Consider the following 14,343-nt stretch of genomic DNA (forward strand, 5'->3'; position numbering starts at 1 on the left):
TACCAGACCTCTGCTCCTGGTTAGGATGGGGTGGCACTGCAGAGAAACACATTTGCTTCTGTTAAAAGCTGAATGGCTCATGTTCTAGAGGAAAAGAAATGTGTTTGCCCAGGGCTGTGCCCTGGGGACAGGCACTGGGCCAGTGCAGGGGGCTTGGAGACCTCACCACATCTCCATCCTGAGCAGTTCCCTTCAGGGTGAGATGCTCCAGCCCCAGGAGCCCTTCAGATCCATCTTCACGCACCTGTGGAGCTGTACCCAACCTCTTGATTTGGTTGGACTCTGCCTTTCTGTGGCATCCCTGTAAAAACAGCTTTTTTTTCTGCCCAAGGAGGAAGAAAAGTCTTTTCCTGCTGGTGAGTCTGAGCAGCGGGACCAGCACGAGAGATAATCCAGGAGCAACATCATGAAATTATATTTCCTCTTGTCAAAATAATAAACATGTTTTTTGGTCACAGGAAATGGGGTGAATTACAGGAACCTGAGCCAGGCTTGTTGTGCCTCTGACTGTGTGAGGCAAAGCAGCCCCTGCAGCCCAGGGCCTGGGTCAGATCCAGCACCAGCCAGCTGGGAAGGCAGCTGGAATACTCTCCTCCTCACTGCAGTGCCTGTTCTTCTCTTGAGATGTATGCTGAGGTTTTGGAAGACCTGAACTAAAGACTCTGGGGTTTGTGGAGGCCAAATGGATCATCTTGAACTTTTGGAAAAGTGCAGGTTTTCCCTGATCTCTCTGTGCTCTGAGCTGTTGCTCCCTAGGCTGGCCCAGCCTGACTGACTTTCTCTGGTGGTTTAATCCCATCTGGCAGCTGAACCCCACAGAGGTGGTTTAGCTCTGCCCCAACCAAAACCAGGGCACTTTCCCCCACACCAGAAAAGAGCTTTAGTCGCAGTTGTGTGGTCCCCTGCACACCATAGGACTGAAAGTATTGAGTGTGTGACCTTTCCTCACAGCCTGGGGCTGCAGTATGGAAAAGGAGCATTTTGGGGAGCCTGAGGGAGTTCAGAGGGTGAGTGAGGCAGGAAAATGGGGGCAGCTGAGGTGCTTGGAGATGCCATCCTGGAGATGGAGAACGTTATCACTGGTGGAAACACCAAATCCATGCTAAGATGATGGGCATGAGAGCCACTGTTGCTCCTGGACACTCAGCAGCTGGAGCGGGTGTTCCTACGCCATGTCCATCTTCCACTGTCCAGGACACCTTCCCATCCTCAAAGTACTCCTAAATCTAATACAAGTGTGGCAGGTTTAAAAATGAAATAAATTACCATTATTCAGAGTAAAAACAAGCAACAAATCTGTTAAAGAATAATAAAAGTTGCTCTCCATTGCTTGAACCCTGATCCCAGGAGGAGCTGATCCCAAACAGTTTTCCAGGTACCAGTGATGACTACAAAACTCAGCAGATGTTTGCAAAACAGCCTTTATTTTTTTGAGCATCAGTTCTTGGGAAGTAAAACCCACAGAATGAGCTACAGAGTTCTCGTAAGTGCCCTCAGCTTGTTTTCACCTGATCAAGGGGAAAAGGGTGCGAAAATGAAGGGACAGGAAGCAGCTCCCAGGCACGTGGTGGCTGAGCAAGGTCTATAAAAATCCTCAAAACAAGCACTGAAACTGAAGTGTCATGCCCTGACAACTTTATACAGAGTGTAGCTTACGAGAGACTCCTGAACTGACAACAGTTGAATTGTGTGAGGTTAACTCTATCCGTGAGCATCCACCCCTTTGGAAGGGGGCTCCTTGCAGAGCGTAAACGTTTATTGTGCCAGTGACATCAGAGAGAACATTTCCATCGACTCCAGCGCATCCTACTCAGCCCAAAATCTTCTTCTCACACCTGGGAGGAGAACTATGAGAGCTTATTGTATGTAATAGGTGTCGTTGCCTTTTAGAGAAACTCCAGGGAAATGGTTGTTTAAACCTTAATTCTTGGCTTTTCCCCATTTTTTTGTAAAACAGAGAAGTGGGAAAACACAACATACAGGAAATATTTGGCTGAGCTAAGATGTAACTCAGTGGGATTGAATGGTTGGAGTTAAAATACACATAGCAAGTGTTTCTGGTATTTCTTCTGGTTTTGTTGCAAGACTGTACAAACTGTCCACATTCTTTTGAAAATAGATTTCCAAAGGCAATAAATTGGTGACTGTTCAGCCAAATCCATCCCCAGGTATCATGAGATACCCTTGAAGTTACAGAGTGGGTGGACTCGGCTGAAGAGGTGTAACTAATTAAAAGTAAGGGGTAAATTAATCCTTCCTTGTCGCTGCTTTGCATAGCTACCTAAAAATGTAAACATTAAGATCACGACAGGACCTGGTGGAAAAAAATCACAATAATTTATGAACGTAACTTCTGCTCTATCAGTGAAATCACCTTGGCAAAGGATTCCCCTCTTTTTTAAAAGTTGCATGAACTGAATGGGTTGAGCTGAGCTTTTTTGGGGCAGATTCATCTCAGGTACCTCTGGACCACACACAGAAGAGAGTGAGGTACCACCAGCACCATCAAACCCACCTGCACTGACCCCAGGACCACCACAGTCCTGCCCCAAGGGGGTCCAAAGGCAAAAGCCACCTACACATGTCCCCCTTGCCAGCTTGGAGGGAAAGAAAGTCACCTGGAGCAAGGGAAGGTGCCACTCTCTGGATGTTTGAGGAGAATTTGTCTTGCAGAGGGTCTTGCACCAGCTGCGGGTGCAAATTCTGGGATGTGTCAGCAATTAGGGAGCAAACAGAGCTGGGTGAGGAGGGAAAGGAGGAGCAGAGCGGGAGGGGGAGCAGAGGGAAAAGGGGAACAGAGGTCACTGGTGACCAGTGGGATGTGCTAAACCCAGGAGCACATGGAAACCAGCTGCACACCTTCACCTGTCCACAGCCCTCACTGCACAAACCACAATGTCCTTTGGTTGCCACTGGCCAGTTTCAGGTTCTTGTGTGGTTTTCCCAGAGAAGATCCTTCAGCAGACGTCAGTGTACGGATGTGGGATTGTCTCTGGCTTGAGCATAGAGCCTGGAACTGGGAAAATAGAAGAAAAGTCTGGGACTTTTCCATCATTTCCCAGTAAAAGTTTTGTCACTCCCTCCTGTGTGTTTTCTAGTCCAGCGAGGTCAGGTGTGGGTGGCACAGTGGGGGAATGGTCACACCAGTTGGGTGACTCACCGGATTCCAACCTACCAGTCTTAGATGGAGTTTTATCTTCTATACACTGAAAAAATTCCACTGCCACAAAATTCCCCTGGATAAACCTGCAGGATCTTCCACAACAGAGTTGGTAATGGAGTATCCCAGACCAGTCTCAGATTTCATATCGAATACCTTCATTTTTTCCGGGCGGCTTTCTTGTCATTCTTTCATTGACGAGGCGCTCTCTTTGCTCATGAGCCGGCTCCGGATGGCCATGCTGCTGTGCCTGGAAATCTGTTCCTGGAACTCAGAAGTCATGAAGAAGTAGATGATGGGATCCAAGCAGCAGTCGAAGCTGGCGAGGCTCAGGCAGAAGGGCTGGGTGTAGAGCGTGATGGTGCTCAGGAAGCAGTCGGTGATGACTTTCTCCTTCACCAACATGTAGAAGAAGAAGTTGATGTGGTAGGGAGCAAAACACACACAGAACACAATGGCGCACATGGAAACCATCCTGAGGGCCTTCCGCCTCTCCCCGCTGTTTTCCTGCGGGATGTGGAAGCCCCGGATGGAGTCTCTTGTTTTCCAAGTGCAGTATAAGATGATGATGAGCGGGCCCACGAAGCCCAGGAGCTCGGCGGTGCCGGTCATCAGCACCGTGCCCACCTTGCTGTCGATCGGCTTCACCTGCAGGTCGGCAAAGCAGGAGTTGGTGTTTTTTTCCAGCCCGTGGCTCCTCATGATGGGGAAGGGCACGCAGGCCACCCCCACCACGAGCCAGACCAGGGTGCTGATGGCCACGTCGTAGCGGCGCTTCCAGTCCTTGGCTCGGAAGGGGTGGTACAGGAAGAAGTAGCGCTGGATGCTGATGCAGGTGAGGAAGCAGATGCTGGCGTACATGTTGAGGTACTTCAGGTAGAAGCACAGCAAGCACAGGACATCCCCGAAGGGCCAGGTGTGGTTGATGTAGTAGTAGATGCGCAGGGGCAGTGAGAGGACGTGGGCCAGGTCGGCCACGGCCAGGTTGATCATGAAGATGACGGCTTTGCTCTTCCTGCTGATGAAGCGGCACAGGACCCACAGGGCAGTGCTGTTGGCCAGCAGCCCTGGGATGAAGATGAGGGTGTAGGTGGTGGCATAGAGGGTGCTCTTGAAGGAGTTGTCGGGAGAGGAGCAGCTCTGGTTGCTCTGGGTCATGACTGGGTTGCTGGAAGAGGCTGTGGTGGTGTAGGGCAGGAGGGTCATTCCTGTGGAGAGGAAAATGGGCTGTGAAGGCAAAGGCACTGCAAGAGTTGTCAAAACTCACGTCTGCATTTCCCATTTGGCTGTCTGGCACAAAGCAGAGGTTTGGGAATGATGTCTGCATGAAACATCCTGGTATCGTGTTCAGAGCCGCCCTGTCAGGAATCCCACTGTTCCCACAGATGTGGGAGACCATTCCTGGTGTGTCAGTCCCAGGAGCAGCAGTGAAGCTGTGCCACACTGAACATGGGCAGCAGGACAAGCTGCCTGTCCTTTGGCCATCTCCTCAAGGTCTCCTGTGGTTTGGTCTCTGGGAGCTGGAATACATGGATGAAAGGTGGGCCATATCCCAGCCTCCATCATGGTCATGGCCCAACGATCAGAGTGTGGGTGCCAAGCACTGAATCATGGAATAATTTGGGTTGGAGGGAACCTTAAAGCCCATCCAGTCCCACCCCCTGCCATGGGCAGGGACACCTTCCACTATCCCAGGCTGTTCCAAGCCCCATCCAACCTGGGCTTGAGCACTTCCAGGGATATGTTGGGCTGTGTTGGGCATTATGTGGGGAACAGGTCTCCTGAGCCCCTCAGAGGACCTAATGGATCCACTTTCTCTGGCATTATGGGCACAAACCACATGGAAAAGAGTAGCAGGGAGTGGGTGTGGAAAATGTGACTGTTACGAACACAGCCAGTGCTCCTGAAGGGTTCTGTTAATGTATTTAGGCTGATGGAACACACAGAGACCTGGTCACGCCACCAACTTCTATTTCTCATCACCATGGCAGCCTCAGTCTGACTCTTTTTTCCGTCAGATAATTTTATTTTTTAGGTACTGCCAATTTCTGCCTCTCAGCCATCAGCAAAATGCCACGTGTTCAACTGTTGGGCCACCTTTCTCTTGCCAGCTTTTGTAACTGGGACCAGTAGGCTTGGCAACTTGTCCTCAGTAAGGCGACACAGGCAGGAAGAGTTGGGGTTTATCGGGGGTTTCCTCCCAGGGTTATAATTCTCATTACACTGATTCCCTCCCGTGTTGAATATAACAGTTAAAACCGAAAATCAGCTTCATGTGGCACTGCAGACACTGATTCACTCCTCTGACTCATTTCCTGCAGGGGGCAATTGCCAGAAAAACTGTCTCTGTAGGTAGAAATTAGTAACTCCCACCCTGTTACTAAAGCTTTTTCCTTCGTGTTACCAAAAGTGTTGAGTTTAGAGCTCTCAGTGACACAGAGCACAAATAGCTGGGTTTTCAGCCTCTTAATCGTTGTGGTGCTTGCATTTGGCAGCTCATCCAGACGCTGCTCCAGGCTGCCATGGAAGGGTTGGGATTCGGCCCCCAAAACACCCAGATGCGGCAAGGTCCCACATGGGACATGGGCAGTGAGCAGGGCCTGGTAGCTGCTCCTGCAGGCTCCCCAAACAGATTCTTGCTTTTCTTTCCCAGCTTCTCTTTCATGTTCCCACAGCCTTCAAAAATCCAGGTCTGTGTGTTTATCTCCTGCAGCAGCCCCAGCTTTAGCAGCTCCAGCTGCTCCGAGCATCAGGGAAGTGTTGCCCTCAGGAAACTCTCTGGCTCACCCCCTTCCCTCACCAAAATGCTGGATCCCAGGCCCTCAGAGCTGGTTTTGTCCCTCCAGCTCCCTCCCAGTCCCCCTCCCCACACAGAGCTCTGGGACAAGATGCTCTGCTCCGTGTTCCCCAGCAGCCCCATCCCAGGACACTACAGCCTTGTTCCTGCCGTGAGGCCAAAACAGGCCCATGAGGAGAGAAGAGGCACGAACTGTGCTGGAAACACAGGAGAAAGATTCATCTGGCTCATGGATTTATCTCGCCTGAGAAGCAGCACTGGAGGCCTCCTGCTCTCCATCCTGGAGTTGTCGGGAAAGGGAGTGAAGAGGGAATGGAGCTGAGCACTGGGGTGTTCCTCCCCTCAGAGTGGTGGGCATGGGTTACACCCCATTTCCTGGGAGAGCTGTGAATTTCTGCTGCTTGGGAGGTTTCATCCCTTTCCAGCTGTTGTCCAGCTGGCCATGGCCACCTGCTGCTCTTGTCTCTGGTAAGAGCACTGCCCACTGCACCCTCTGTCCCTTCGGGTCACCTCCCCGTTTGCCAAGAAACCATTTTCCAAGTCCCCGTGCGCCTGGATTTCCTTGGATATCAAAGCTGGATGGCCTGCCTGCTGCTCCTCCAGACACAGCTGGTTGATGGCCATTACAACCACACAGGATTAGGTACATCTGCAAAATGTTATATTTTAAAGACACTTTTATAATTAATTGTCTAATTAAATGCTGCCCAGTGTGTGCTTGTTCTTCAGTCCAATGAGTGACAGAAACCAATCTGCTTAGCAAGGTCCTTAAATACAGTTAGGCCTTATTTGGTCCCTTCCCACCCAGAATATTCCGTGCTTCTGTGACTTAGGTCTCATGTGACACTAAGGACAATTGAGGTAATGGGGTGAAGGGCTGCTGACTCAAATTGGGCTCTGAACAGAGGTTTTTGGGCAAACTGCCATGTCCAGGATGTGTCCCTGGAACACGGGGGTAATGCTGAGGGCACACACTCCATCCTATAGCTCAGCCTTGGCTCTCTGGTGGGACAAACCCTGCCCAGGCAGGAGCCTGAGGCCCTGGGGGAGCCCAGAGCATGGAGAGCTTCCCCCTTGTCCATCACCTTCGTCTGCTAATTGTCCACAAGGTGTCAGAGTTCATCCAAATTTCATTTCTTTGCCCTCTACGCTATTTTTCTCACCCCAAGTATTGTCTGAGTGGCAGCAGTGGGAGCTCTGATGAGTCCATGTTGCCATCATTTAGGAAGATCCCAAACGGAAAACATCCAGCGTTGCTGAATAACTGATGTTAGGGAAGAAATTGCTCCCAGGAGTGGGCCTGGTTGCTGGTATCTTTGCTGATGATCTTTAAAGGTCTTTTCCAACCTAAATGATTCTATGATTCAATTTGCAGGTAGAAGAGTCCCGAAAAGCTGCACTTTGATGGAGATCATGGAGCTGTGGCGAACCTTGGAGCCAAGAGGTTACAAAACCCACCCTGCAGGTGATGTCCCAGCCCCACCAACCCAGCAGATCTAACTCAGGGAACAGGAGGTGGATGACCTGGAGTCAGAAAATCCCTCTCTGCATTCAGGGAACTCAGGGTCTGAGCAGGGTGACCTGGCTGGCAGTGCACACAATTAATACAGTAATACAATTAATATGCACAGGGGTGGTGTCTGCTGGCTCATCAGCAGGGCGCTTTCTGAGGATGAATGATTTCATTACAAAGCCATAAAAACATAACGAGATTAAACCATCTCTTTAAACAAAATGCACCCAGACACTCACAGGACACCACAAAACTACTGCATTTCTGCCTTTCCTCTCACTTTGGCTGAGACTGAGGCTTAATCCCACAGCAACTCCTTCTCTTCCCACCTGTGCACAAAAGCAAACACTCGAGATACCACTGAGGGTCCTAAAATTACATCTCCAATGTCCTTTACTTCGTGGTGGGTGTGAAAAGCTCCGGTAGATTTCATCAGTGCTCATTTACATCTTGCAGACAGGCAACTCCCACTGCAACACTGCTTTCAGAATGTGGTTATTTTTACAATTGGTAGCAAATAAACATGCTGAGATCCAACCACTATTTTTTATATTTTTGTGAGATTCTGTATCCCTGATGCTGTTGCAGTAAGGATATAAGAAGTGAGTGTGTTATTACTGGAGCTTTGGAAGCTAAGCATGGCATTTCTAGGAAAAAGATGTTCATCTGGATAGGCTGAGAATCACAGGGATGTAATTCCACAGTCCTGGATCTGTCTGAGGTGCCCATCAGAGCCAGGTTAATTGATTTGATTGGAGCACAAACATCTCCATGCTCTGCCCTCAGTGCATGGCCATGACACCAGGGTAGCACCTCTGCACTCAGTGGAACTTTCTACGGCTAAATGTGCTTTTTTTTGTTTTCTTTCAGAGAAAAAGAGCGGGTCTGGGTTGTCTGCGGTCTTTTTGTTCTGCAGCACTGCTGGAGCTCCTCCCTGCAGCTCCAGCAGAGACACCAACAGCCCCCTCAGAGCGCTGCCTCCAGGCTGGGCAAGGGCTGTCCCACAGATGCACTTCCATCATGGGATGTAGTTGCCATGGCTGATGATGCTGGCACCGAGGCCAAAATCCCAGCACTTTTACTTGACCCCAAAAACACTCCCTTGAAAGGAACCCACTGTCCCTGCACAGCTCCTGCTCCAGCCTGCTGAGGAATCCCCTCCTGCAGATCCTGACATCCTGATGCACCTTCTGAGAGATTCCCTCTTGATCCACTTGCAGAAATCTCAGTTTCAAGGGCCACCCACTCTAAATCCTGTCTGTGACCACCCCCACGGGCTGTTTGCTGGGCTCCCAGCAGAGCTGAGCTGCTGGTGCAGATGAAAGCAAAGCCAGCAGAAAAGCACCTTTTACAAAGTACAGCTGCAAACCTGCAGCCCATGAAGTCAAGCTCAAAACCTTCAGCCCATGAAGTTTAAAACCTTCAGCCCATGAAGTCAAGTTTAAAAGTTTTAACCCAGAGCAGTGACTGCAGTCTGAATTAGGAATTAAAACCACTTCAGGATTCTCATTAGCAAAAGCAAGTCCAAGCAATCCTGCTCTTTTTGTCATCTTGTGTCCCCTCACTACTATTAATTTCCTCCTGTCGCTGCTCACTCACAGAGCCCTGGATGGCACAAAGATGGGCAGCACATGGATTTTATTTTACGGCAACATAAATCACCGTTGGAAAAAAACAGATTTGCACGTTACCCTTACTGTCAAGTACGACTTTAAAATAAAATATATTCCCGGAGGAATCAGGCAAAAGAAGGAAATAATCGCTATTAATAACACCGGAGAACAGTTGCAGCGCCGCTAATTGCCCACGCCTGACATTTGTGTTTTTGCAGGCGCAGCAGCCGCTGTTTGAACTCCTCCATGTGTTCACCCAGAGCGCTGGCACACGAGGAGAGCAGCGGCTGCCGCTGCTGCGGGGCTCCAAGTGCCACAAATCTCCTGGCAAGAGCCACCCCCTAAGGAAAAGCCCGGGGAGAGGGAGGTTTCTGCAGGAAGCAGCACGGGCGCCGTTCTAGACCCCAAGGAGAGGGTTTAAAGCAGCCTTACCTTTGCAGGCACAGCCGTGCTCAGCGCAGCCGAGTGAGCGCTCAGGAGGAAGTGGAATGTCCCCTGCGCCGCTGTTTACACGAGCGAGGGGACCTGGGTGACATCACGAGGTGCCACAAAAGGTGCTGCTCCAGCCCTGCCCCTCTGCTGGGACCCTCTGCTGCCCCTCTCTGCTCCCAGCCCCGCCAGCTCAGTCCTGTTCAGGTGTCCCCACAATGACCCCAAAATGGGGTTATGTGCTTTTGTCCCAGGTGTTTTCTGTCCGGTGTCTCTGCCAGGTTGGCTCGGCACCCACTGGGAAGATCCCAAGTGGAGCTGGGCGCAGGGCACCCTTTCCTCCTCTCCAGCTCTTCCTCCCCTCCAACTCTTCCTCCTCTCCAAGCGCAGCTCTGAGCAGACCATGGAAACGCTCCCGAGGTTTCTGCCTGCTCCTGCCTGGCAGCTCAGCCCTGCTGTCCCCTCCTGCCCCCGGGGCTGGGGACCTGCTGGGTGCTCTCCTCCTGCTCAATCCTCCTGCAGCTGAGGCCCGACTTCCCAATAGCTTTTTTTAGCACAGCGTGAGCCTTGCCTGACATTTCTGCTGAACTGAATAAGTTTCCAGCTCAGTTTACACTCGCTGTATCTCCCCGCCAGCAATGCCCAAGGGTGGCACTTCTGACATTGCTTCAAGGAACGGGCACAGATCCAGCCTCACCTGATCCCAGGGGATAAATACACAGCTGGGGCTACAGCTTTACCCCCTTGGAGGATCTCACTGTTTGGATTTTCAGGAAGCCACCAGGAATCTTCCCTGCTTTGCCTCTCTGGCTCTCGGCACTCGACTGTCCCTGTCCTCACCAGCTGAATTCTATTGTGGTTTGAGAGTGTGAAGTCAAACGTCACAGCAGCTCCTTCCTGATGTGAGACAATGTAAGTGTTGATGTCTGACAGCTCAGAAACCTCAGAAACAAAACTGGTGGCTCTCATTCAGAAAATTCCATATGAGCACTCCCTAAAATGCAGTGCTGTGCTTTCCAGATGGTATCATTTCCATGAGTTGTCAAAGGAGGTTGGTAGAAGTTGGGAGCTTGCCAGGCATTTATTTTGGAATTATTTATATGTGCTTGTGCAAAGCAATAGTGAGGTTCTGGCCGGTGCTGCAGTGTTTATCAGCACATCCTGTTTAGCTGTCTTTTTTTTTCCTCAGCAATGGAAACATATTTGCTGGAATTTATCCAATCACAAAATTGTCTTTCACATAAAATCATAGAACTCTGCAGCCCGGCAAGCTGAGAATTTGGGAACAGCATTTCCCTGAGTGACCCCACCAGCATCCGCAGAAAAACACTCAGAGAATCACAGAATCATGGCATGGTTTGGAATGCAAAGGAGTTTAAAGCATTTATCTTGTTCCACCCCCTGTCATGGGCTGGGACACCTCCCACTAGCCCAGGGTGCTCCAAGCCCCGTCCAACCTGGCCTTGGACAATTCCAGGGATCCAGGGGCAGCCACAGCTTCTCTGGGAACCTGTGCCAGGGCCTGCCCACCCTCATTATCAGCTCTTGTGCAGATGCTCTTCTCTGCATGAACCTCCATCTAAGACAGACATGACTGATCTGAGCAAAAGCCAGAATCCTTGTAAAAAATAGGAGAGGGAAAGGATGCAGCTGCCATTCCTGCCCTTCCCCATGGCCATAAATGTCTCTGGTTTGGGGCAGGTTGTGACACGAGAGTTTTAGGGCCATGCAGGAAATTTAAAAACGCAACTCATTGCACCTGCAGAATATCCTGCTGAATTCCTTCTTCCTTAAACAGGTGCAGTTGCAAAGTGGGGAGCACCTGAAGCGGAAGGACTTTCGCTGGCTGGGCTTTTGGAAGGCTTGGCTGGGAATTATAAACAGTCCCAAAGCTCTGGGTGACCTGAGCAGCACCTCAGAGCTGGAAAGGGACTGGAGCAGCCCAAGGATTGGAGCCCTGTTTGCTGGAGTGGTTTATCAGTTATCCTGCAGACAAGGGCTCAGGAAGTGGCTTTTTCTGCCGATAAACCACAACTGCCTGGAGACTTTGCAGACAGTTATGCTGGGTAAGATGGAATTTCCCTACAGAGCTCTCTGCCCTCATTATGAGGGTAAAACTTCGATTTGTGCAGCCAACGCTCTTCCTCCTCTGGGTCATGGCTTCCCAGAAGTATTCATTACCACAATTACCTGGATTAAAGGAGAGCTTGGCTCCTGCAAGGCCACCCGGACTTCAGTGCCATCATCAGATAAGTGAGCAATACCATGGTTTTAACTCAAAAAAATAGCTCCACCTTTGCCTGTTTGCTGCTGAGGAGCTGGGTTTGATGTGTGATGATCCCAAAGAGAAAGAAGTTTCCATGCCTTTTCCATGTTTCTGTTTCCTTTCCAAGTTCTTTCCCCAAATCCAGAATTAAGCTGCTGCTCCGTGGCTTTTTTGTGGTTTGGTCCATAGAATATTTGTAACTGGTTTTTTAGAGGTTTTCCCCATCTACATGGGGAGAAATCAAATAAGGAAAAAAAACCCTCCCGTAAAACAAATTACAGCCCTTCAGTGGGAGCCGGAGGAAAAGCAGCTGCATTGCTAAATTATTATTGAGATAGGGATGTAATTTATGGAAATGTGTTATTTAGTATATATACAATATTAATGTAGTGCATTGTATAGTATTATTAATGTATTAATATTCATAATAGTACATAATTATTAAAATTTGTCTAAAATCACAGAATCACAGGATTATTTGGATGGGAAGTGACCTCAAAGACCATCCAGCTCCACCGCCTGCCATGGGCAGGGACACCTTCCACTATCCCAGACTGCTCCAAGCCCTGTCCAACCTGGCCTCGAACATTTCCAAGGATGGGCCATCCAATAAATAATAATAATAATAATAATAATAATAATAATAATATTGGATGGAGCAGCCAATAAATAACAGAAAGATTTAGATTTCATGTCAAATTTCTTTTGCTGTCAACTCAAGCCTTTGGAGTGTGGAAAAGCAGATATTCAACAAAAGATCACACCAAGAAATTTATCTAAGTTTGGTCAAAAGTTGTACTCTGACAAGGAGAAAATAAATAATTGTATCCTGGTTCTGTGATTCTTCCTATGGAGAATTTAAAGGATTATTTAAAGGAAGGTGAAATGGATGGGTGGAGGTTAAATTAAATAACGGTGTTGTTTATTCTAATAAATCAGATAACAGAAAGAGGAACAGAGAATGACAAACATTTCAAAATTCTGCCCTTTTGTTTCTCTTTTTGGGTCTCAAGTTGATAATCATTTTTTCTCTTGCAACAAAAAGGAGCAGGAGGCACATGCAAAAAGTCAGAACTGTGTTCTGTGAGAAATGACTTCTAATTACCTGCATTTGCTGGCCACTGAAATATCATTGCTCATTAGTGCCACTCTCTCTACTGTTACAGAGCTACAATTGCACCACGTCGTTAACTCACGTCGTTAACGATTTCCTCTGCCCCCAGTACAGACACACACGTTCCTCCTGTCCAAAAGAGAGGCTGATTCTATTCCAAAGAAATCGATTTTTAATTCAAAACAGCAGCTTTTCCTACCAGAGCCGCCTGGTAGCTGTGTCTCAGCCCATCCCTGCATTCCCACGACAGCCGTTCCCTTCCGTGGGCTCTTGGAATTGGGGATAAGTAAGGAGCTGAAAACGCTCACACCAAGGGTTCCTAAAGAAACGAAAATGTTCCTCCCTGACAGCAGAAAGAGAAAGGAGATCTTGGAATGCTCTCAAGTGGGGGTGCCCAAACCCTGGGAAGCTCAGCCCAGATTTAATTCAGAGCAGCTGAGCACCTTGAATCCCTGGAGCTGGATGAGAATCTGAGGAGCTTTTCCAATGGCAGATCCGGGGTTTGCCAACGCCGGCCGCAAGGATTTGCCTGTCGGACCCATTGCTCTTTGACAGAGTTCTTTACTTCCTAAATTCTGGTTTTTAGCAGGAACTAAAAAGGAGAAAATGTATCTTCCCCTCTAGCCAAGCAGAGCCTCTGAGCAGTATTTTCCATGCAGCTGATGCTAAAAATGATCATTGGTTTTCTTTGCCGAAACTTCTCCTTCATCCCTTGCAGCTCAGAATCCCTTGACAGACAGATTCCAGCAGCCTTTCTGGAGGGGAGAAATGAAAATTTTGAGGGAGAGAGACCTGGGGAGGAAAATGAATTCTTAGTTTTGCCCGAGGTGGTTTTAATTTCTTTGCCCAGTTTAATTTCTTTGCAAAAGTTCTCTTCCCAAGGGGGTCTTTGTAGTGGTGAGTTACCCTGGAGCAGCCACAGGCTGGCACATGAAATTCCTTTTCCTTATGTGCACAGGGAATTGAGTGCATTGTCTGTGTTCCTTCTGGAGCTTTATGCCAAGGGCATTGTTCAGTTTTCCCAGAGGAGAATCATCAGCGCAATGTGCTGAGATCCAACTAAATGTAAAGGTTGTATCTGTTAATTTAGAGCTTCCAGCAAAAGGATCTTCTGGTGCTGGAACATCAGGCTCAGGGAACCAACTCAGCCTGGAACTATCTCCTGGAATTCTGTCACCTCTCACCCACCGGTGGCTCACCCCTCTGTAGTGGCAGGACAAGTGTGAGATCCGTGGTACGACCTTGGACACATCCCAAACCATCCTGGGATTCCATGATCTGAAAGCCAACGTCCCAAATATCATCTGTGACACTGGTGCAGCCTCCCCATGAAGGCTGCACAGAGAAGTGTGAGAATGTTCAAGAGAACTGGAACACAAACCCAATGAACTCCACGGGGAATTCCTGAGACCGGAAAACCCCCTCCCAACGAATATGATCAACCCCAGTCA

The 14,343-nt window shown here is 49.2% G+C and overlaps 1 protein-coding gene and 1 long non-coding RNA gene across 2 annotated transcripts in view; one reads left to right on the top strand and one right to left on the bottom strand.

Moving 5' to 3' along the window:
* Positions 1-9,277, top strand: part of LOC116450977 — a 24,620-nt gene extending 15,343 nt beyond the window's left edge. The window contains exons 2-3 of the long non-coding RNA XR_004243031.1: positions 7,333-7,422; positions 8,341-9,277. This is a non-coding gene — a long non-coding RNA (uncharacterized LOC116450977). The remainder of the gene's footprint in view (positions 1-7,332; positions 7,423-8,340) is intronic.
* On the bottom strand, positions 1,406-10,000 carry LOC116450975 (putative P2Y purinoceptor 10). The gene is made up of 2 exons (XM_032124017.1): positions 9,516-10,000; positions 1,406-4,368 (listed from the first exon to the last, which is right to left on the bottom strand). Exon 2 carries the CDS (start codon positions 4,364-4,366, stop codon positions 3,344-3,346), a length of 1,023 nt encoding a protein of 340 aa, XP_031979908.1. The 5' UTR covers positions 4,367-4,368; positions 9,516-10,000; the 3' UTR covers positions 1,406-3,343.
* Positions 10,001-14,343: the final 4,343 nt, after the last annotated feature.

Source organism: Corvus moneduloides, chromosome 14 (assembly GCF_009650955.1).
Source record: "Corvus moneduloides isolate bCorMon1 chromosome 14, bCorMon1.pri, whole genome shotgun sequence".
Classification (NCBI taxonomy): Eukaryota; Metazoa; Chordata; class Aves; order Passeriformes; family Corvidae; genus Corvus; species Corvus moneduloides.